Raw genomic sequence first — 24,131 nt, forward strand, 5'->3', positions numbered from 1 at the left:
GGGGAGAAAAATCTGAAATCACGGACAGACATGGCATTTGATGGTTGCTGAGGGGAGTCACTGGGTCCGTGCAGAGGGGACCAAGTTGCAGCTGCAAGTAAAGTGGGGCAGAAGGCAGAGGAGGATTTAAGGACAGGGGGAGCCAGGCAGGGAAGCAGAAGTAGTGTGGGGGTGAGAGAGAAGTCAGTGAGAATTGCTGTGCATGCAGAGTCAAGGAATCTTCCCATGACTGCCAGAAAAAAGGCAGAGGAGCAGATGTGGTGGGTAGATGAGTCCTTGGCTGAGTGACTGAAGTGTTTGGTTTGTCAGAAGAAACCAGTGAGACCGTGTGAGCAGCTGGAAGGGTGATGGGAGCAGAGACTTTGTCCAGGGGGATTTGCAGGCTGTAAGGGATTTTGAGTCTGTAGTGCCGCTTGAAAAGGGAGAGAAAGGAGCAAAGAGAGCTGTCCTTGTGGTACATCCACTGCTGGTGGTACATCCTCCAACAGGGCCACTGGCATGGGAGCAAAAGTAATGGTCCTGAATGATTAGGATATGTTCAGCAAAAGGACTGGCTTGGAAAACAGGAGCAGTGAGCCCTGATGAGCTGTGGGGGTCAGGCAGAGGCCAGGAGGAGGAAGGAAGGGAGCAGGGACAGCCTGTGGGGTTATGTGCTGGGAGCCCTGGGCAGAGCAGCTACTGCTCTCCCCTGTGAAATGCCCTGCCCGATGTGAGGTTTATCACCCAGCACCAGGAACACCTCCAACAGATGGCTGGTTTGGGCTGCCAGTAGCCAAGGGTGCGCTGAGGGCTTGTGCAAGTGTAAGGAAATTTGAATATCCTTCTTTCCTTTGTTGTCTGATGCCTGTTATCAGGCTGAGGGACATGTGCAGGGAAGGTTTGAGCAGGGGATTGCAGCACATTTCATAGCCTGGAAGACCATGTGAATCAGGTTGGTTTGGGGCAGACAGGAGTGGTTTGATTACTTAACAGAGTGAGCTGCTGTGGGACAGACAAGCTTGCTGGGATCATTCACTGTCAGCCAGCTGTGAAAGGCAAAAAAGCCACTCAGAACGTGACATTATTTTTTATTATTATTTCTCGAGGTGTTTTGAGAATATTTGTGAGCGGTCACTTTTAAACAGATCTCCTCAGAACTGTTTTAGCTTATCAGCACATAAATCCCAAATGGGTGATTCCTGTGGGTGAACTGAGTATCAGGATTTTTTTTTTGTAAATAAAAGATCAGCCTTTACAGCAAACATTTCACTGTGTGATTTAGGGCCTGTGTTTAAGCCATCAACTTCTTTAAATGCATTAGCATACAAAAAAATAAAAGGGCACTTCAGAGGAGACCTTCCAATGAATTAATAATCACCTCAGCTCTGTGGAGATTGCCTTAAAAGCCGTTCCCCTTTGATCTGGCACAGATTAGCCTCTGAAAGGATTTAGCACAGAGAGGGTTGTTCGCTGACATGAAGGTGTTAAACAGAGATGGAGAGGCCAGTCACTTTAGCCTTCTCTGAATTATATATGAACCTCTCCAGGATGGAGAGCACAAGCCTAAATTAAAATGTTGCTTGAAGAAAGAGGGAGTCGAGAAGCACTGAAGCATACAAAGCACCCGTGGAATCACTGCAGAACAAGGAGGTTCCTAATTATTCAAGCTGCTAAATGCAACTGGCCTTTTGATGGCTCACTCAGTGAGATCTTCCTGCAGGTGCAAAACTGGCTGGAGGAGAAAATGCTGCAGTGAATTGTGTGCTTGGCACGTAATTACACTGATGCAGTCTCCAGGAGAGCTTGTGCTTGGCTCTGCCCTGTGGAGGAGGTTTTGGCCAGCAGTGGGATGGCTAATTGTGGCTGTGTTCTGCTGCCTTCACATTCCAGCCTTCCACAGCTCTTTGATGGGGGCTGCTAGGTTCAAACTCTCAGATTTGTAGAGGCACTTAATTGAAATTCGTTGCAAGGAGGAATGAGTTTGCTGAGGCTTGACTTGTCATGTGTGTTAGGTATTTCTCTACGTGCACCTACACAAATGGTGTAGTTGTGTATTCTCTTCCCCAAATGTTCTGCTTATCTCTGCACAGATAACTAAACAGAGATCAGCAGAATCTCCAATTTTCAAAGTCCAAAATAAACTGAACAGTAATAGAAAACTGCAGCTATCAAGCCCAAGCTCAGCATAATTTTTTCAGAGGCAGTTGCCCATCTAATTTCCATTAGAGTCATAAAGGTTAGAAAAGATTTTTAGATTTTTAGGATCATTCAAGTCCAACCATTAACCTAGCACCATCACCACGCTCATCAATAAACCATGTCCTCAAGTGCCACATCCACATTTGAACACTTCCAAGGATGGTGACTCTGCCACTTCCCTGGGCAGTCTGTTCAATGCTTATAACCCTTTCTCTGAAGAAATTTTTCCCAAAATCTAATCTAAAGCTCCCCTGGCACAGCTTGAGGCCATTCCTTTGGTCCTTATTTTATCCTTATCCTGTCCCTATAACAGACTTATTTAGGAATATGGCCCCAGAAATCAGTGCATATGGATGCAGCCATTTGACCAGAGTTTACATATAGTAAATTATTTACTGTATTAATCATTCTAATGGATTTTTCAAAGCCTTCATTAATGCAACATCCCTTTCATCAAATGATGGCACACATGACTGCACACATCCTTTGGTGCTGGGGGTATTTGAAACTGGGCTTTCTGGGAGCCAATATTATCCTAACCAAATTATCCTGACATTTGAAAAGTGCTTTGTGGAAAGCCTTGACAAGTTCTTGGAAATGTATTTGCTCATGGAATGGCTGCACATGCTGCTTCCTGTACTCCTCTCCTTTCCCTGGACAGTGGAGTCATCACAGCTCTAAGTCTTTCTAGGGTACAGAAATGGGTCACACCCTATATTGAAGGACAACTCCTGAAGGAAAACTCAATTGCAGCACCAGATGTGCCTTCTTTTCACCTAAGGCGTGGGTGGGTAAGGGCTTGCCCTGGACACCACATGGTGATAACAGATGCACCTGGGGTATAAACCTCAGAGGGAACCTGGGGAAGGAAAGCAGTTCCTAATTAATGACACTAGTTATCTTTCATTAAAGCAGGTGAGGGGGACCATCCATTTGGCATGAGCCCTACTCCTGGCCATTAGCACTGGTCAATATTTATGGAGAGCTGCTGCTCTGGAGATGGCAGCTGGGCTGGGATCTCTCCAGCTGGCTGTTTTCTGCTGATAGTCCCCTCATGCCACTGCTGATTCAGAGGAATGCTCTCTGGTCACAGATGCAAGCAAGCCCACTTTTCAGCTCAGGACATTACCTCTTCTGCCTTTTGCTCCTTGAAATTATCCCTTGGCTATGATCTGTTGTATGAAGTTGCTTTGCTGTTGTATTTACAAGGAAGGAATGACCAGTGCCTCCAGTCAGCTGCTGTGTGAATGTGCAGCCCAGGGGCAGCCCTCAGCTCTGTGTGCTGATAGCAGCTCAGGCCAAGCACCAGTGAATAAATTACCATGCTTTTTCCTGTCTGGGAAGAAGTCAGAAATGAGAAGTGTTGTGGGAAGAGACCAATATCTTGTTAAACTGTTACTGCACTTAGTCCTGTCCACAGCCAGCCTGTGAAGAACAGAGGGGACCTTCTGTAACTCAGCAAGCTGGTTCCCAAGCACAGGAGCAAACCTGCCTTTCTATGTGATATGGCACATTCCCTTTTGCCCTGTCATCACTATTAAATTCAAATGCAGATAAAAGGATTTAATTTCAGGAGCAGGAAAGTGAGTGTGCTTCAGTCCTCTTAATCTCTGTGCAGTTCAGATTTCCTGGGATTTACACTGAGTGTGTGCATCAGATAAAACCACACTAATTGTGTTCCTTCTTTTTTTTTTTTTTTTTTCTTCTTTGCCCCCCTCTCCCCATTTTCTTTCTGTTTATCTGGCACTGGATGTTTGGAAACTGCAGAACTCTGTTTGGAAACAAGATCAAGTCGGTGGCCAAGAAAGCGTTCTCAGGGTTGGAGGCTCTGGAGCACCTGTGAGTAACCCACCATGCCCCAGAGTTTGGGAAAGGGGGGTCTGCCAAAAGTAGCTGCTTGAGAAATCTGCTAGCAATTTAATAGTGTCTTTGTAAACTGAGAAGCCAGTCCATTTGTGGGGGCCACCTGCTTCCTTCTCATTATAAGTCCGTCTCAACTTTGGCCTTTTTTTGTGCCAGGAACAAAGTTATAGAACATATGGGAAATTTGCATGCTCTTAATTTTTGAGAGTATCACCTTGACTTGCACATTCCTGCTTTGCAGGCTGTTAGCAATGAAAACAGGCTGGTTCACACATAGCACTCTCTCCTGCTTTGCCCCAGCTTCCTCCTAAAGCCAGGCTCTGGCAGTGACACGTGTTGCAGATGACTGGTTTTGATCCATCCCCATTCAGCACGACCCCCTTAGAGCTATTTGCAAGAAGTAAATTTTGGCTGCCTCTGTGTAATTTTTTTCTGTGTCCCAAGGCTGATGACTCCAGCAGTGATTCATGAATAACCTTTCTTGGATTAAAACGAGTTAAAGTGTATGTGACTGTACTCTTCATGTTTTATTGGCTGTTGATTGTATGAAATGTTATGGCTGTAGAGAGCATACTGGAAGATTTGGGCTGCCTGACTGGGAGTACATTCCCAAATAAAGGTGTCCTTAATGCTCTACTGAGGTTCTCCTCTTTAAAGCAGTGCTTGTCTGCCCTACATGTCATTTAGTAAACTTCAGCCCTAAATCTGGCACTGTGCTTTTACAGAGAAGAAATTATTTTTTTTTTTAATTAGCAATAGTTGTGAAGGAAGCTCCTAACCCATTCCTTTGGAAATACTGGGATGTTTTTTTAAACCTAGCAGTATCCTCTCCAAGTAATTTTCAAATAATTCCTCAGATGCTGCTTAGTGCAAGTATTTGCTTTCTTTTATGTTTGCTGAAGGTCTAGCCTGGGGTACCACATTCCTGACTATCTTTGGTTATGGAGGGGGCTGAGGAATTTCTGAGCTATAAGTGATGGAGGTAGCTCAGACTGAGAAAGTATAGTGAGAAGATGGGGTAGGGAATGACTTAGTGATTTAGTTAAGTGCAATTTTTTTTGGCTACTGTTCAGCAATACTTTAATAATTTAAAGGTGTTTTGAGGAATATTTCTATGCGCTCTAAGTGCAGAAGGCCTTGAGGAGCTCCCAAATCACCTGCTACTGGAGTCAATGCCTAAATCAATGTGGAAAGGCTCTGTCCCAGCCATAGCATCCCTTTTGTTCACACTGCCTGTGGTTGTGCCTGCAGGAACCTCGGGGACAACGCCATCCGCTCCATCCAAGCCGATGCCTTTGCCAGGATGAAGAGCCTGAGGCAGCTGTAAGTGATTGCCCTGCTCACACCCTCAGGCTGGAGAGATCCTCCTGGCCCTAGATGTGAGCAGCAGCACGGCTGTTATCCACATTATCACTCACTCATTTCCCCCTCCCCTGTGGGATATTTTTACACATGAGGAGCTGTCACGGGGAATGTCTTGCGTGTAATAGTGAGTGAAATTAGATCATCGGGGTAGGTTCTTCCAGCAGGTTTGTGCCTGTGCAATTATTCATCTCCGTTCAGGAAGTCCAGCCTGGTCCTATTAGCCAGCTCTCCTGCTCACACCACCATGGATTTAATTCCCAGTGGCCCATCTGCTCCCTTGCTGTAGCTGTGTTTAGGGTTCACACACAGGTCTGATACTGCAGTGATAAGCACCATTTGAACTGCATCCACTTGTCATTCAGCCTTCTGGTGTAAAAATACGGATGTGTTATCAGAGCTGCTGCTTGTGCTCCAGGCTGGGGCTCTGCACTGTTATCAGACACTGTTTCCAGTCTTGCCTGGTTTCCTTTTCTCTTCTTCCCCATAAATATTTAATCCAGTCAGTGTGTTGCTATGCCCTGGAGTTGTGCAGTGTCTGTGGAACAGAAAATCATTTATTTGGTGTTTAGGCAGGTACAGGTTCTTGCTCCTGACATTGGAAATGGGAATCAGATGGTCACTGTTGGCAGTGACACTTGATACCAGCGACTGGGAGTGAAGAAGATAAAACACTGCGTGTCTGTTGTGTGGTTAAAAACTTCTGCACTGGCACTTGAAACAAAATTGAGATCGAAGACTGATTTTATTAGGAAGAGATAGTGAGATCCCAGATATTGTGAAGGAATGGTTATAAAATGGAGAAGTTCAGATAGAGGACATTTACATGCACAATGCATCGTGCTGAAGGATCTCATGACCTGTCCCAAGTAGCCGGGAGGGTTTCATGCCATCATATGTGTCAGTGGCTACACATGTTTCTAGAACAGAAAAGCTTTGAAAAATCAGATCCCTATATTCCCTCCCTCTCAAGTCAATTTATTTCTTTTTCCCTTTCCTGCTCATTTCCTGAGGCACTGTGTAGAAAAACAGCTAGAGATTCACATCTTCCAGTGCATTGCTGGAGTTGGGATTCTGCTGTGCTTTGGATACCCTGCTCTTGCATAGCTTGTAGTATTGCAGGACAGGAGCTCTCTCTGGGGCATTTTCCCAGTCTCTTGAGGCATCCTCACATTCCATTCCAAGGATCAGACTGAATTTTGCAAACCAGACCAAAATATGAATGCCCGGTTTGTGCAAATTTACAGTTTATCACAGGCCTTAGAGCTATGCTGAGCTATAATTTGGCCCAGAATATTAAAAAGAATCCACATTAATTCCAAAGCTCCCTTTTTCTTTGCCCCTTTTCCACACCTCTTTTCGTAACAGAACATGTTCAGCTAGCATTGGATCAGAGAATTACAAAATCCTGCCATGGTGGGGTTGGAACTCAGGATGCTGAGAAATGTTTATGAGTTTTGTTTCCCAGACTAGTTACTGTTTTTGTGGGATTTACACCAATACCTTTGGTTATTTCTCCTCTCCTGCTTCTATAAATCAGTAAACACAACTCACCTTATGGAAGGCAGGGCCTCTCTGCTTCCTGCTCTGCCATGGAGGGAACTCGAGGCTTTACAGTGGAGCTGGGTGTCCTCTCTCTCTCACTGGTCAGCAGTTAAGTGCTGAATTTGGTCTCCACCAAAGATGCTCAAACCACAGGGGCAGAGCAGGGACTCATTGACATTACTTGTCTGTTCCTGAGGCTCACTCTGGCAGCTGGTTAATAATTCCAAGGTGCTGCAGAGTGTCACTGCAGTGCAGGAAGGGGTTTCTGTAGGTGGAGATGAAATGCTGTTCAAATATGTCATGTCTGTAATATCTTCAGTGCCTCGAGGACGTCCCTCAGTCCTTTTTCTTCCTTCCACCCATGCTGGGGGGACAGGAGGAATGTGTTTAACATGAAAGGGCTGTGAGCCTCCCAGGCTTCCCTCTGCAGGACTCACTGCAGCCTCATGTCGGTTTTGTTTCCCTGCAGGCACATGAACAGTGACAGCTTCCTCTGTGACTGCCAGCTGAAGTGGCTGCCCCAGTGGTTAGTGGAGAAGGAGCTGCAGTCCTTTGTGGTGGCCACCTGTGCCCATCCTGAGTCACTGAAAAGCAAGAGCATTTTTGCCATCCAGCCAGAGAGTTTTGTGTGTGGTAAGTCTTGCCTGCGTGTTTTGAGGTTGTATGAAGGGTAGGAGTCACTTGGGAAACATTTTCTTTGAGTACCAGCATGTTATTATGAGAGGGTTTCTGTTTTGTTTTGTTATTCAGTGGGATCAAAGGAAGCCCAAGCCTGCATTTAAAAAATTTGTCATTGGCTGCAATTTATTTCCCACTAAAACCACACAGTGCATTGCTTGCATCCAGAGTATTCCTTACAGGGCTCCCTGAGTATTAAATCAAAAGGGACTAAGGCCTGTTCCACTTCCAGATGGGGCTGCCCAGACACTTCCCCAGTCCTCTCAGTTTGATAGTATCAAGACTGCAGCTCTAATTTTTTACCTTCTGCAGTGTTCTGAGCTCTTCTATGGATTTGTGTTCTTCACCCATCTTTTCTCCCTCATGGAGACAACAAAGAGTTAAAAACAAAACCCAGAGGAGAATCCCTCCATCACAGCTGCTGCTTTGGGGCCAGGGGGCCAGTAAGGCCCACCCAAATACTGCAGTTGACTCTGCACCTGAGCTATGGTTTCAAAGCAGCTTTACTTAATACCCAGCACACATAAACATCTACTACCTTTCTCATAAAGAAAAAGAAATTTAAATCATCAGAAGAGGCCAAATCAATGCTGCTCAGGCATCCAGGTTTTGGAGCCAAACCCTGTGCAGTGGAGCCAACCAGTGAGGATCCTGGGTGGAGCTGCACATGGCTGTTTGAAGGAAAAATGAGCTTTTGCAAACACTATTTAACTGAGCTGAATGCATGACTTGCACTGCACACGGAGCAGAAGCTTTGTTCCAGTGTCCCTCCTGATCCCCCAGTGACATGCTCTGCCTAGGTGGCCTCTGTCTGAGCAGGCTGGGAGGGAGGCTTGCTGTGCTCATCTGGAAGAAGAGATCCTCAAGGCTCCATCCCCACAGCAACATCACAAAGCAAAAGCAGCTTTGCTTCCCAGTGCCTGCCAAGTCCTCCAGGCATTAGTAGTCCTGCTTCCAGAGGCCTGGCTGTTTAATTAAACCTTAGTCAAATATTAAATTACACCATTTGTAGAAACCTAATAAATGAATCTGCTTGGAACTTTGCTAAAACCAACAGTCTTCAGGGCAGAGAGAGAGTGTGCAAACCTTTCCAGCCCGGTGGGGTGACAGGCAAATGCAGCTGCTTCTGCTTTGACAGCATGGGCTGCTTAGAGTCATAGAGTCCTTTAGGTTGGAAAAGACCTCTAAGATCTTTGAATCCCACCATTAACTTACTACAGCCAAATACACCACTAAACCACAGCCCTAAGTGCCACACTGACACATCTTTTAAATACCTCCAGGGATGGTGACTCTACCATGTCCCTGGGCAGCCCAGCTGGGTGCATGACAGCCCTTTTGGGGAAGAAATGTTTCCTATTAGCTAATCTAAACCTCTCCTGCCACAGCTTGAGGCCATTGCCTCTTGTCCTATGGCCTGGGAGACCCATCCCCACCACACTAAAACCTCCTGTGAGCGATTTTCCCTGGAGGTGACACTTGGCAACCCTTTAAGTGCCCACTCCCCTCCTTACTTTATACCAGTACAGGTCTGGAGGTGAGGTTTTACGTTCAGTCGTGCTCTTCATGTGTTGGTTGTACAAGGAAGGACTACCTGAATATGGTCTGACTATCTTCTTCAGACCATAGTATCCATACTACAGGAAGATACCATGGTATCTTTCTTATATTCAGTTGGTGGAGGAGCTGGGTGTCTTGTAGGTGTCTGAGGTCACTTGGTGACCATCTCAGCCCACTGAAGGAACCAGAGAAACAACAATCCCACATAAACCAACGACGCAGTGGAGTTGTGTTTGGCACACCTGCTCTACAGAGCACTGCTTGTTTCTCATCTCACCTCTTGGCTTACTCCAGTCTCCCCTCAGAGTCCAACACTGACTATTGCTGCTGTTTCCTCCCAGATGATTTCCCCAAGCCACAGATCATCATCCAGCCCGAGACGACGGTGGCTGTCCTTGGCAAGGACATCCGCTTCACCTGCCTGGCCGCCAGCAGCAGCAGCTCCCCCATGATGTTTGCCTGGAAGAAGGACAACGAGATGCTGCACAACGCCGAGATCGAGAACTTTGCTCACGTGCGGGCCAAGGACGGCGAGGTGATGGAGTGCACGACCATCCTGCACCTGCGGCACGTCACCTTCGCGCACGAGGGCCGCTACCAGTGCGTCATCACCAACCACTTCGGCTCCACCTACTCCAACAAGGCCCGGCTCACCGTCAATGGTGAGTGGGAGCTGCTTCCTCTTCCTCTCCTCAGCCTGAGCTTGTACATGGTACAGTTCCTTGGGACCCACTTAGTTGCTCCCGAGGGTTCGTTGCTGATGGTGAGCTCTTCACCTCTGCACAGCAGCTGTTGGTATCTCAGTGGGTGCTGGGAAGTGCCCTGTTTTGTGTTGGCTGCCATCCAAGCAAGCACTTGAGCATGTATGTTCTTAACAGCTTGAGCTGCTGCTCTTTGACTGCTCGGGTAGATTCTCTGACCAGTGAAAACTAAAATATAAAGGGATGCAAAGAAGAGGGATGTAGCGATTGGAAGTTCTCTGTAGGAGAGAGAACAGATTTTTTTCCCAGGTTTTCACAGAAGAAAATTAGCTTTGATCCCAGCTCTAATGATCTGAGCGTGTCATGGGCTCTGCAGACAGGTGTGTTCTGTACAAACACAGGGTCGGTCCCCAGCAGTTCAGAGATATCCTGCAGAAGCACACGGGCATCCTCCTACCCGTGGGCAATCATCACCTTCATCCCTTCTGTGGGAAGGAAAACGGACCTGCCCAGGAGACGGTGTATCCCCCATGGAAGCGCTCACGCCCTTTTCTCGTTTCCCCTTTATCAGTGCTGCCGTCATTTATCAAAACTCCCCACGACATCACGAGCAGGACGGGGACGACGGCACGCTTGGAGTGTGCGGCCGAGGGCCACCCCACGCCGCAGATTGCCTGGCAGAAGGACGGTGGCACCGACTTCCCCGCAGCCCGCGAGCGCCGCATGCACGTCATGCCCGATGACGACGTCTTCTTCATCACCGACGTGAAGATCGAGGACATGGGGGTCTACAGCTGCACAGCTCAGAACTCTGCGGGTTCCGTGCTCGCCAATGCCACCCTCACCGTGCTCGGTAAAGATGCCTCACGATTTGAGTTTTTGTATTTTTTCCAAATGTTTGTAATCCTGCGGTTCTTAAGTGTATATTTCTGAATTCCATATAGAGTGTGAGCTACAGCTTCTCTGTTTTGGTCCGACACAACAATTCCTCTCCAGGCCTGGGAATCAAGGACACCTCACTGTCTCAGGTCCTGAGAGATGGAAACAAAAATGAGTTGGGAGGAGTTCTCCAAGCTGGAGAACTTGGGGTGAATGGCTTCATTACCTGAAGCTGTAATTGGAAGATTAACCTCCAATATGCAAATAGATCAAACTTATAAAAGTGTGAAAACTTCTGACCCATCATCCATTTTTGGGTGTAGTCCCTGGTGGGGCTTCATCTGTCCTACATGTACCTGAAGGCCCTTCAACAAGTATAACTGCTTTTATTTCCCTTGTCTGGCCTCTGTTTTTAGGTAGTCCCAAAAAGCCGTCACCAGTGCCCCAGGAAGCTGAGTACGAGTGGGAACTGGGAGGGATGGCCATTCAGTCTCATTACCAGTTGCAGATAAAAGAGAGACAGAGTCAAATGGTCTGCTTAGTCTTGTTTCATTCTTTTACACTGGAGTTCACTAATGAAAAATACCTGTTAAGTAAGAGCAGGAGCTGTAAGTTGCATCTCCTCTTGTGCTGAGGAAGCTCCTCCAACCAGCTTATTTGCTGTCTGGGAAAATGACTTCAAAAGGAAATTGCACTTCATCTCTCTTGGTCTATGAAATAATTCACATGTCAGCTGTTGGCCCATGTCCTCAGAAGTTTCTTGTTGGGAAAACGTAACGTTGTAGGAAGCGGAGCCTTGGCTGTGGTTGTTAGATCTGTTGTAGTGTGCAGCTGCCATGCTCCCGAGCGTGGGCCTGCTTCATGCGTTGCCATCTGCAGGAGCACGAGGACTATTCAGCACCGTTAAATGCATTGTTACACTGTCCCTGAACGTCAGTTTCTGCGTTTGCTCTCCTGCAGAGACTCCATCTCTGGTCCATCCCCTGGAAGATCACGTGGTGTCCGTCGGCGAGACCGTGGCTCTGCAGTGCAAAGCCACGGGGAGCCCCCCGCCCCGCATCACCTGGCTGAAAGGTGACCAGCCCCTGGTGGTGACAGAAAGGCACCACTTCACCTCGGGCAACCAGCTGCTGATCGTGAGGAACGCGGCGCTGGAGGACGCGGGGAAGTACACGTGTGAGATGTCCAACACGCTGGGCACGGAGCGCGCGCACAGCCACGTCAGCGTCCTGCAGGCGCTGGGCTGCCGCAAGGACCGCACCACCGTGGGCATCATCACCATCGCCGTGGTCTGCAGCATCGTGCTCACCTCCCTGGTCTGGGTCTGCATCATCTACCAGACCAGGAAGAAGAGTGAAGAGTACAGTGTCACCAACACAGGTAGCTCCAGTGTTCTGCGGCCCCCTCTAAGCTTTGGTGCTGACAGACATCCCACCGAGGCTGAGCCTCACAATCCACTGGAACTGCAGCTGGCTTGTCTCCCTGGTTCTCTTGGCTCACAGGGCTGCAACCAGCTTTCACTTGCTGCTCTGAAGCATGTTCAGAGCTGCATTTCTCCCCTTGGCTTGCTCTTCAGGAAGGTCTTTTCCACTTGGCAGTAGTTCCAGCCATTGCTTTGCTACTTTGGTTTTCCATGACCATAAATGATAACTTTTGAGACAGTCTGGATGATGTCCATGATGCTGGGAATCTGTCTTACTTTTTGGAAATCTTTTTGTTTTCAAAGACTTTGAAGTCAAAACTTGAAAAATTAGACTTTGAAGCTGGAACCCCCTTTTCATGTTGACTAAAAGAGCTAGCCCTGCTGATGGGGGGGGAATCTTACTTTTTAGAGGAAAAAATTGCATTTATTGCTTTCTCTTGATACTCAGAGGGGATAATTTGGTACTGAAAAAAGTGTTGCAGTGAGAATAGTTTCCTGCCCTCCTTACACAGCCTCTGAACAAAACAGAAGTATGGAAGAACCAGCCTAAGACTTTCCCAGCCTGCCTGGAATTTCCAGCCTTCCTGCATTATGCTTAGCTTTAGATAGAGTACAAAAGGATTTTTAATGACATGAGCTAGGTAGGAAGTCTTGGATAGCTTATTAGCAGCGTGATGTATTACTAGGATTTTTTTATAACTCCTTTTTTTTTAATCCTGAAAATCCAGGGCTTCATACGTGATATAATTGAGTTTCACTTGGCTCTGTGTGGCAAGGGAAACTGAAATTGCCCGATAGAAAATCGAGCTAAGGACAGTCAAGAGGCTTTAGACTTATTTCCTGCTTAAGAGAATCAAAGAATCATATGCTGTTCTGCAGAATACTTCTACTCCTGACTTCAGGAGGCAGAAGGCTTGAGTCAAAGGAGGGACTGAATTTCAGGGGAAGGAGAAGGATTTACTTATTCTGAATAAATAGTTCTGTTCCACCTACTGTGTACTGACCATGCCACGTGCAAACAATCCAAGTGCCTTTATCAGTACTCTCTCCCACAGCTTTAAGCTTTGAAAAATCAGGAATGGGGCTTCTGAGGACAAAGGAACATTTAAGCAATGTTTCCAGTGCACCTATAGAAAATAACCAGTTCTAGATCTGGTCCCAAACCCCCCGCCTTGGAAATGTGAATTTACTTTGAAAATCTTGCTGGGAACTGACTTTTCCCTGCTCCCATTGCTCTAGATGAGACTATTGTTCCTCCTGATGTGCCAAGCTACTTGTCCTCCCAAGGGACTCTCTCGGAGCGCCAGGAAGTGGCCATAGGAGTGGACACCCAGCAGCCCAATGGGCACATTGACAGCAGTGGTGAGAAATGGTTTAATTATTCTGTAATGCTGCATCTGAACTTGATATGGGGGGTAGAATTCTCAGCCCACTGTAGTTCTGTGTTTGTGTTTGTTCTGAGTTATCTGAGAGATCTTCATAATGTAACTCCTGCATTTATACAGAGCAGGGATCTGTGACTTCACAGAGCTCTCCTCTCCCAGGAGTAAGTGTTCCTGCAGGCTGACTGCTTCAGAAACTGCTCAGTCAGGCCCTAAGGACTGGTTTTTTGCTAATTTTGGTTTCTTTTTTTGGCAGCAGAGTTACCCATAGTCATACTAGAAAATGCATTAGCATTGCCTGTCCCTGCCTTCAGGCTTTGAAATTAAATGTTGGGGTTTTACACTATTTAAACACAACACATTAGGAAGGAGAAGTTAAGAGTTCTGAACTAAGATCCTCCTGAGATTGTGCAGCATTTATTCTCTTAAATGTTTGCTGAAAATTATCTATTATCTCCACTGCTATTTTTCCTTCCTTTTCCAGAGTAAGTAAGACCAATGAGGCATCTAATTGTGAGCAGATGGCTGTGATCTTTACCCAGATGGTTTGTTTGTTACAGGGATGTGTCAGGCTGATGCTGGAAGATGTCCAGATATTGAAGCTCCTGCTGTAGGTTGTAGACAGCCCAAGCTGTGTATCAGCTATAATAAAGACACTTGGAAAACTGAGGACATGGCCGATGGAATGCTTGTTCCAGATAAGACAGGTACAAACCCCATTAATCTGGGAAGGTATTTCGTGTTTGTACAGATCACAAAACCCTCCAAGTCAGACAGCATTCACACAAGAAAAAAGCTCAGAATGATTCTCAGGTGCAAGCACAGAAAATTTACTTTCTCCTGTTTGCTTTGATCCTCTCTCAAGCTTGGATAGTTGGGAGTTTGAAGAATTGTCAGAAAGAGGCAAAGTAAAGCTCTTGATTGCCATTCTGTGCAGCTGGCTGATAGGAATTTTGATTTGGGCTATTCCTAAAATATGGGAGCACCTTCAAAACTAAAAGTGTTAAATCTTTTCATGCTCTTTTGAAAGGGTTGTCGACTTCAAAGCTTAGCTTTTTAATTTTCAAAATTTAAAGGTTGTTTTGGGCACTACACCTGCCTCTGCCCTTTGCCAGTTTCTAGGGTGTTGCACTCATACTTTTCTATTTTTAGGATGTGCTTTCTCTTCTTATTGTGTATTGTAAAAGCCACAGAAAATCAGCCAGTGAAACAAATTTTCTCTCTAGGAGAAACTAATGTAAAGTTTAATAATGGAAAGTTGTTGAGAACACTAAGGAAATTAAATTTCAACATTTAGAAAATCCTTTTTCCTGCTCTGAATTCTGCTCATCTGTTGTTCCCACTACCAGTGATATCTTGAGATAACAGTGGAAGCTGATGGTGCTCCCTGTAAAGCAGCAGCACAAAAATAAGAAAGGTAACTTGGTATTTTAAAGCAGCTACAGGAAAGTTCCACTTTGCACTTCTACCCCGATGAGAAAGTCGGGAAAAGGAAATAAATACATAGTTTATTTTTTAAAAAAAGAAGAAAGTTACAAGTACTTTGGAGTGAAAAAGAATCCCTAACTAACTAAAGCTGGCAATTGGAATACCTTTGGTGATGGTGGCTACAGAGTTCTGAAAACGGGGTGTGTAACAGCCCTGTGTAAGACCACAAAGTGTCCACATTATTTAGTGAGAGATTCCCCCTCAGAACTGCCCTTTCCTTCCATGACTTGACCACTTCCAGCTGCTCATTCTCCCTTGTTGGTTTTCCCTTCCTCCCCCACAGGCTACGGGCTGCCCGCGGTGTGCACGGAGTGCAGCGGCAGCACGGACAGCGTGGACCTGCGCATCTGCCCCAAGGACTCCGAGTGCTACCCCGAGAGCCTAAAGACTGTGGAGAGCACCCACCCCAGTGCACTGAGCAGCAAGGAGCGCCACAGGAAGAGGGGTGCAGGCGCCACCAGCCTTCTTCATGCTCAGCCCTGCGACGGGATTGCCATCGGCAAGAGGGTGGAGACAGATGGGACCCTCTACCCCAGCAACCACGACAGGATAAGGGCGGAGGGCGCGCTGCTCGCCGACACGCGCGGTACGTCCTCCCTCGGGGTCACCGCTGACCCCTGGGGCGCCAGCCCCACGTGCTCCCCTCAGCCTTTTCAGCTAGCTCACGGGCAGGGATGGCAGTGGTTTGAGCACAGAATGGAGTCATTAAGCTTGGGAAAGACCTCTAGGGTCATGGAGGGATGGGAGTGCTTGGCAGGCTGGGCATCACCTAACCTAACCTAACCTAACCATGCCGCTCCTTTGGGGTTTTTCCAGGCTCTTCGCAAGCAGCGGCAAAGCCTTCGGAGCTTAACAACCTTAATTTGGTGCGAGCTTCACCTGCAGGAGGGTCATTAAAGCAACTGAATGTGCTTCCCGAAATATCCCCAGCACTACTGGATCTGCAGAGGGAAGCAGAGGTGGAGCAGGCTCTCCTGCCCAACAGCAGCACAGCCCAGCCCTGCGACTCCGCTCACGAGCCCAAGCTGCCCAACAGGTCTCTGGACTGAGAGCACAGACTGACTGCCACGTGCAAATTAACAAACACACTATTACTTTTTTAATTTTTTTTTTTTTTTTTTTTTTGCACAGAGTATATAGGCTACTTACTTCTACCTCGAATCTTGAACTGATGGCCTGGCAAAGGCAACCAACTGAGGTATGAGAAACAAGCTTGTATGGGGAACAAACTCCTGTTCGAGCGTCATCTGATTGTACATAGTTTAAAACTTCCCTGAGAAGTATGAAGTGTTCAAAAGTCAACTTGCATATGAAGCACATAAATGCAAGGGATTATTGTGTAAAGAGAAAAGTATTTGATACAATTGTACATAAGAGTTTTCATATAAAAAATATATATATAAATATATATATATCTTTTACAGAGGCTATTTTAATCTTTAGTGCATGGAAAACTGAGTGAAATTTTACAATTTTGGCAATATTGTTTTCAGTATCAGGTTGCTGTTAAACTTTGTGAGAGAAATAATTCTGGTGCCTTAAATGCATAAACAGAACTTTTAAAAAAGCCAGACTGTTCCAAAGGAATTTTCCTCTTTTCAGTGGAAGTTCCTTTACACCATGTACACTGGGGCTGGGGCAATCCCAGGTACTGGTTAGGTGGAAGAGTGACCAGGAGCAGCCTTGAGGAAAGGGTCTTGGGGGTGTTGGTGGATCAGAGGCTGGACATGCCCTGGCCATGTGTGCTCACAGCCCAGAAATCCAACTGTGTCCTGGCCTGTATCCAGTGCCTTGTGGACAGCAGATGCTCCTCCTCTGCTCCACTCAGGTGAGACCCCACCTGGAGTGCTGCACACAGTTCTGGTGCCCTCAGTATAAGGAGGACTGTAGTGATGAGACCAGGAGTAATGAGTTCAAACTGAAAAAGGGGAAATTTAGGTTAAATGCAAAAGAAATTGAAATTCTTCTCTTTGAGGGTGATGAGATCCTGCTACAGGTTCCCAGAGAAGCTGCGGATGTCCCTTCCAACCAAAGACATTCTGTGATTCAATTGGGTTACTTAGCACAAATTTACTTCCCCTTGGAAATTTATTGTACTTAACATATTTAATAACAGAGATCTTCAACTGTGTCAAATGAAATTTATAAAGAAAAAAAGCAGTGAGCAATTACATAGCAACCTGATATTTTCCAGTTGGTGGAAGAACTTAAATTCCATTATTTTTCAGAACTTTATAAAAAGTAGTATTTGAACCATGACTGTGTGAGACTTTAAGAGTGGACCACACAGGAGGCACTAAATAACTCTTCAACAGTGCAGAGCCCCAAAACAACCAGAGGAAAAGGCTGTTTTGACTGGGAAGAAGTTGTTACCAAAATAAGTAACTTGTGCAGTAAACCAGGGGTGGTCTCATAACTGCACCTCTCAAACTGGTCATCACAGGAGGTGCTACCTGCCACGTGTGCTGGCACAGCGCTGAGCACTACAGCTCTCCCCTCCCAAAGGAACCCAGCTCTACCTGTCTGGGGTGTGTGCAGCACTCCAGCCTTGCCCTGCTTAGGATAAATAACCTCTTCCAGTGTAATGCGTTTTCACACCCAAAAAAAAACACATCTGTTCTGTGGGGGTTTGAAACCATAGAGCTGTTTTGACAATAAAACTAAACTGCACTCCTAAGGGGACAGCTGTATCACTAATTCATCCAATGCTTTTTTTTTCCCTGCAACACAATATTGTAGCTGAACAGCCAGACTCTCTATATGAATCCATCACCTTCAAGTGAGTTATGCTGCCTTGTGTAGCAATTCTGGTCAGAAATACACTTGTTTTATAGGGAAAACTGTGGATTCATGGTTGAATAGACTTCCAAATGGAAATGTCCCAAATGTATTTATGTGGTCTTTTAAATTCCTCCCTTAATGTGGGGGGAGGGATAAAGAGATGTCCACCTCAGTCAAACAGATCTTTGTCACTTCTGACTTCACAGTGGCTCTTTTTATTTATAGAAAGGTTGCTTTTAAATAAGGTTGGTGTCTGTTGGTACCTATGGATGGAGGACTACTCCCAGTTCTTTGTGATTTGAGTTCTGCTGACATGAGGTTGCTGCCTCTGGTGATGATTACTTTGGGGCAGGTTTATCATGGGGGGCAGTTTACTTGTTTCCTTAGGAGTAACTCAGATAGATACCAGTTCCACTGAGGCCAGGTCTGGGAATCCACCTTTGCCAGGACTGTGGTTCAGAACAAGCAGCAGAGATAAAGGCAGAAACCCTTCAGGTTCACTTTGGATCCATCAGTGAGGGACCTGCCCCAGTGCTGCTGCACCTGTGGGGTTTCAGGGGGAGCAGCAGCTGCCCCTGGATGAAGCCAGGCATAATTCAGCCAGTACCTGTCTGTCCCAGTCCCTGACTATTGACACGTTTGCACTTTGAGACAGGTGGCGAATTATGTTGAGTGCCAAGTTTATTCCGAGCAAAAGGAAATGGATGTTAGAAAATTATAAACTGAGCACTGAAGGGAAAAGTGCTCCAGAACCAACTCATGGAAGCAGGGACACAGGGAGGATGGCAATGGTTCAATGGGCTCGTTTTGCTGGCGGAAATGTCATCACCAGTGCAGATACAAAGCATGTTTGTCATGTTAACATTGAAAATAATGTTTCTGAATAAAATTAACTGCCTAATGTTATGACTTCCACTAAATATGTGAATTTGCTGCTTCTAAGAGGCAATGTGAAAGAGGAAGTATTACTTTTGTGTACAAATTTATTTATTTATTAGAAAATTTGGTACAATGTTGTACATTGAAAAACATGTAAGATATTGAAGTGTCTAACAAATGGCATTGAAGTGTCTTTAATAAAGGTTCATTTATAATATTACAGCTGATTTGTTGAGAGTGAGCTTTTGGGATTTTCAGTTGAAAACTAAATAAAATTCTAATCCATTGCTATATCTCTTCTCTGTGTTTCTCTCATGAAAATGGAGATTAGCTGCCTAAGTACCTGCTCTTGAAATTGTGCATGAGATCCTGGGGAACAGCAGGAGGCTCTGACAGCCTGGCATGTGGATGGGGTGGAATCTGGGGCTGCACTGAGAAATACAATACAGAACTTGTAAGAAATACATATCCAATAAAACAGCTTGCTTTAGTATCTGGCACGTCCCTCTATCTTGGCAGTGAGAACAGAACAGATGAGGGGTGTGTGCAAGTAAAAACAGGGCCAGCACAGCACCAGACCCAGCTGCATTTGTGAACACCTCTGGTGTTCCCAAACCTCAACCCCACCCTGGATGGAAATTCCAGAGGTAGCTTTGGAGATAAGCCCGAATGCCTGCTTTAACTAAAAATCTCAATTCTGTATATTTTTTAAAAATTAAAACTAATTCCCGCTTGAAATTATCACTTTGGGTATAAAGCAGGTTCTCTGAGAATACTCAAGGTTCCTTAACACATCCAGAAGTTCATTTTTTTTTTTAATTGAGAGAGGTTTTAAGAGGCTGCTGCCTGGTCTGAAATTTGTTATCCCACTTTATCCCAGTAATGGGCTACAATTAGTTTTTAAAATTTTGGTAAACTTGAAATTAAACATTCCTAAAATTTAAAGAGTCATAGGGGAACCCACACATTTTTTTGGTCTATTTTTTTTTCTCCCCACAGTCCAAAAAACTAAAAATGTCCTTTTCATCCATATTAGGCAAACTGGTGCAAGCAGAACAGTCCCGGGCACCTGCTGGGGTTCTCACTTACCTGCTGCCATTCCCAAGTACCATTGGCCTTCTTGTGGTGCAGAGCTGCTCCACTGGCACAGAGGAAGGGTGACCTCTGTCCCCTCCCACCATTAGCTTGGCTAGAACAATTTGGCTGCTTGGTTTGGTTTTGTTGGGTTTTTTAAATTTTAATTTTAAAAAAGGTGATGACAAAAACTGATTCTGCAAAATTAATTTAAAACAATAAAAAATGCACCCTATGACATAAAGATGATTATTTACAGCTCAAGTAATTAAATGCACCAACTGCAATGCCAACCCCCTCACCATGTTTAAAAGCTTCGATAGAAAGTGTGATAGATTTTTGAGACAGAGAAATAAATCTCCCACCTCCCCAGCCCCTAAAATTGGATATGACACATACATACATACATACATATATATATATATATATATATATATATATATATATATAAAATGTCATTAAAGAAACAGCCTCAAAGTGGCAGGAAGCACAGCTACACCAAGCCATGGTAGAGTAGCATTACCAACCACCCAGTATGGGACTTGGCTGAATTCCCCATTTTAACTGAAGATTATTTTTAAGAATTATGTCCTTTGTTCTGTATGTTTTACTTGTCTGCCAATTATTTTCAAATTTTGGCCTGTAAAAAGTCTTGCTACTCTGTCATGGATAGCAGTGTAATAAAACATCCAGCCTGTGCTGTTGGCACTCTGGGCAGCAGCTTTGGTGTCACTCGTGTCCCCTGGTCAGGCCACTGACCTGGTCTGGCATTTGTTCTCCCTCTCCCCGGACTCCGAACACCTGTACATTGTCCCCATGAGGGGAACAGCCTCACAGGGGAATTACAGGAGCCACGGGCAGCACATCACCCCTGGCACATCAGTGTTGGGGTGGCAGGGATGGGGCATGGGCGGTGCCACCAGGACCAGTGACCCAGCACAGCTCAGTCACAGGATCCTGTGCCACTCCTCTGCCCTGTGTGAGCAGCTTCCCAGGATCATGGCCCAGCCCACAGCCATGCAGGAAACCATCACCCACTGCAGCCCCTTGGCTTTGCCTGCCCACACAAGCACAGCTCACAGATAAACCTCCCCAACCACCACTCAGCCAAGCTGGTGCTGTAAACCCCCAGCACTGACTCTGGTGATAATTTTCAGTAATTCCAGTAAGGTCTTTCCATCATGCTCATCCCTGCACCATTTTGGCTGCTGCAGCTTCTGTTTCCTACATGAGAACAGCACCAGAATTTTGCTTTGCCTGCCAGCAGCCCCTTGAGAGTCCATCCCCTACCTCAGCTGATGTCCTCCCAGCCTTGCCCTCCTAGGCTTCAGCACTTCCCTCCTCCTGCTGCTTCTGCAGCTGAGGGATGAAGACCAAAACAAGGCAGAGCTCCATGTCTTTGCACAAGCACAGCTGTAAAATAATACAAGCCTGTGCTTTTACTGGAGAAATATGAGTGTGATTAATAAAGCTGCACTGGCTCCCACACAGGAATGCTTGCTGAGCACCTGTAGGTATAAACAGGAATATAAACTTCCACAAATACAGCTCGAATCAGAAACAAATGGATTATTGTCTTTTACAGAGAGCTCTCCCAAGCTGGAATCCTTTTGGTGCTGTTGGAGGGCAGCGGGCTGTAACTCTATCAGCCCCTTCCCCTCCCCTGTTACAAGGCAGGTGCCACTGAATAATGAAAACTTGCTTTATTTCAGCCTCCCCACTCAGCCCCCAAGCCAGAGCTTTCCAAAACACTTTCCCCTGCAGGAGTTCTAATAATGTCTTTCGCAGCCACCATAATTAGCTGTTTACCCCCCAAACATTACTTTTTTGGCACAACTCTTCACAATGACCTCACCCACTTTCCATGCAGGAAAATTTCATGTTTGGGAAACTGGATTATTGGAGGATTTACTTTTCTCTAGCAGGGAGAGTGGCTCTCAGCCCGCGGGACAGCTGCTGTGATGGGTGCAGGAGGAAGGCTCTGCTCCCAGCCCTACTCCTCCTCTTCTGCCTCGGCAGGAGTGGCCAGGCTGGCTCAGAGCAGCAGCTGCCGAGTCTTCTCATATGTCCCTAGGAAGATGAAGCCTCCCAGGCTGATGGCTGCCATCCGTGGGACTACACCTGCAAACAAGCTGAAGGCAAGGAAAGGCAGTATGAGAGGATGAGCTTTGCAAAACAAAGCCAAGAAGAACTTTTGCTGGTTTCTCAAATCCCACCCCACTGCTCACTGAAGGAATCTGTCTGGACTTCCCCAGCACAGCACTCCCAAGGCTTGTGGTTTTTAACCCCTCTCCACACTCCTTGGGTGCAGCAGGAAAAGGCAGGAGGCCATCATGGGCCACTGGAAAGGGGAGGCACATGCCCACAAAGAGCTGCAGACAGGAGGGAACATGCTGTCCTCCACTGCCCTCACCAGCCCCTCTGGGCTGTCTCTTCCCCCTTGCAGACACAGCCCTGCCCACTGCACTGGTTCTAACGGAGCAGAAATACTCAATTTGTGGCACCCTTTTCAGGTGCCTGATCTTCACAGTTCTTAAAAATTAACAGGAAACTCATGCAAAGCCAATTGCTTGACACATCTGGACTCACAGCTGGTTTAACAACTTCAGGACAGGCCAGTGTATCATCCCAGAGGATTACAGATTTCCTTTGTGGCAAGCAAGGATTTAACATTAAGCTCGAATCCGTTTGCCATCCCACCCCCTTTCAGATCTGTGGCACTCAGCCTGGCTGAGCTCCACAGGGATCCTGTCCCTGGCTTTCCCAAGCACTGCAGGTCCCTGCTGAGAGCATGTCCACAGTGGGACAGGCTGCAATTCCTGGTGAGACCTGGCTGCTCTGGAGCTCCCTGCTCCTGCTGCACAGGGAAACCTCTGGCAGTAACGAGCTCTGCTAAGGAGCCTGGAGCACACAGGCAGGTGGAAACATTTTATGGCTTTACTAGACAGCAATTGGGCCTATTACCGTAATGACAGCTTTAAAACAGAGTAATTTGTACAAGGCATGTATGGACAGAGCACTGATAGGGCAAATCCTAGGGAGCAGCACACAGCATCCCTCTCCTGCTGAATTAGGAAGCCTCATTACGGGAGCAGGGGCAGACATTTGTTTCCAGAACAACCCACTCGAGACACAGCTATTACACAAACAGGGGCCCCTAACTGAGTTACCCAGAAGCTGCATCCCTGGCAACCCCTATTACTAACCATCACTTCCAAGAATCCTGGCCCTGCTTCTCCCGGTTTCCTGTTCCCACCTGCCACCCATGGCCTCTGCAATCCCATGCTTCCCCCGTGGGCTCCCTTTCTGCCTGAGGGCAGAGCTGAACAGCTTCGGGGAGGGCCCAAATCCAAAAAGCAGAGCTCTGTGGCAGGTCTGATCCCAACTGGTCTGGGCCATGCCTGCCTCCACCAGCAGATGAGATAAATTGGGTTTATTTCTGCTGGCCCCATCAGAAACCGCTCTGGTGGGCAGAGGTCTGCTGTCTTGTTGGATTTGGATCTCTGCAGATTCCACCTGGCACTCCGCCACTCCTCAGTTCCTAACAGGAGACTAACAGGACCCCTGCAGCTACCCTTCGGATCATTGAATCATTTAGCTTGGAAAAGGACAAGCCCACCACTAACCCATGTCCCCAAGCACCAGTTGCACACGTTTTGAACACTTCCCTGGGAAAGGGATGCTGATTCTACCTCTTCCCTGGGAAAGAGGGTAAGGCAATGCAGGGCCTGGACACAGCACAGAGGGGCCAGTGCTAAAAAAAAAGCACTGTGTGCTTAGCCACAAAACCTAAGAAGCACCCTCTGGACCAAGGAAGTGGCAATACCGAGGCAAAGCACTGCTTTCCTCTGGCTCCAGCTCTGCACTGAGCTGTCTCTGCGGGGAGCAGCGTGCCTTGGGTTCAGGGAGCAGCAAGGACCTTGCAGGGATGCAAGGGGCAAGCAGGGTGAGCAGGAATGCAGGGAGAGAACACCGAGCAGGGCAGGAGAGGGAGGACAGGGCCTAGGGCCAGCTGATAAATCATGCTCAATGAGCTTCAGAGAGGCAGTTTCTAATGGCTTTTATGTCCCACAGCTCCTCCCATGGTTTGCTCTTTCATGGGACGTTAGTGGACAGGCTCAAGAGTCTCAGCAGTCTAACTTGCAGCCCGCTGCTGGAGGCTTTCTCCCCCTTGCTTGGCTGCCAGGCAAAATTCCCCCAGAGATGGGACCCTTCTCTACTCCCCAAAAAGAATTCTCTCTGCTCTCCTCCCCTCGAGGGGGCTGCCCCAGCGACAGAGGCTTTCTCTGTGCATGTGCTGTTACTGCCTAGGCATGTGCCCTTCTGGTATTTTTCCAC

General features: G+C 46.8%; 2 protein-coding genes across 4 annotated transcripts in view; one reads left to right on the top strand and one right to left on the bottom strand.

Moving 5' to 3' along the window:
• LRIG1 (leucine rich repeats and immunoglobulin like domains 1) overlaps positions 1-16,523 on the top strand; it is an 88,387-nt gene extending 71,864 nt beyond the window's left edge. Inside the window, 10 exon segments of the mRNA XM_062500987.1 lie at positions 3,946-4,017; positions 5,293-5,364; positions 7,418-7,581; positions 9,528-9,848; positions 10,459-10,740; positions 11,727-12,146; positions 13,429-13,551; positions 14,114-14,278; positions 15,343-15,645; positions 15,876-16,523. Coding sequence (XP_062356971.1) covers positions 3,946-4,017; positions 5,293-5,364; positions 7,418-7,581; positions 9,528-9,848; positions 10,459-10,740; positions 11,727-12,146; positions 13,429-13,551; positions 14,114-14,278; positions 15,343-15,645; positions 15,876-16,108 — 2,155 coding nt within the window. The 3' untranslated portion in view covers positions 16,109-16,523.
• A 4,557-nt stretch (positions 16,524-21,080) lies between these two features.
• Positions 21,081-24,131, bottom strand: part of SLC25A26 (solute carrier family 25 member 26) — an 83,401-nt gene continuing 80,350 nt past the window's right edge. For all 3 annotated transcript variants that reach the window (XM_062500580.1, XM_062500579.1, XM_062500578.1), the window contains one exon: positions 21,081-21,925. In XM_062500580.1, coding sequence (XP_062356564.1) covers positions 21,829-21,925 — 97 coding nt within the window. In that variant the 3' untranslated portion in view covers positions 21,081-21,828. The remainder of the gene's footprint in view (positions 21,926-24,131) is intronic.

Source organism: Cinclus cinclus, chromosome 12 (genome assembly GCF_963662255.1).
Source record: "Cinclus cinclus chromosome 12, bCinCin1.1, whole genome shotgun sequence".
NCBI lineage: Eukaryota > Metazoa > Chordata > Aves > Passeriformes > Cinclidae > Cinclus > Cinclus cinclus.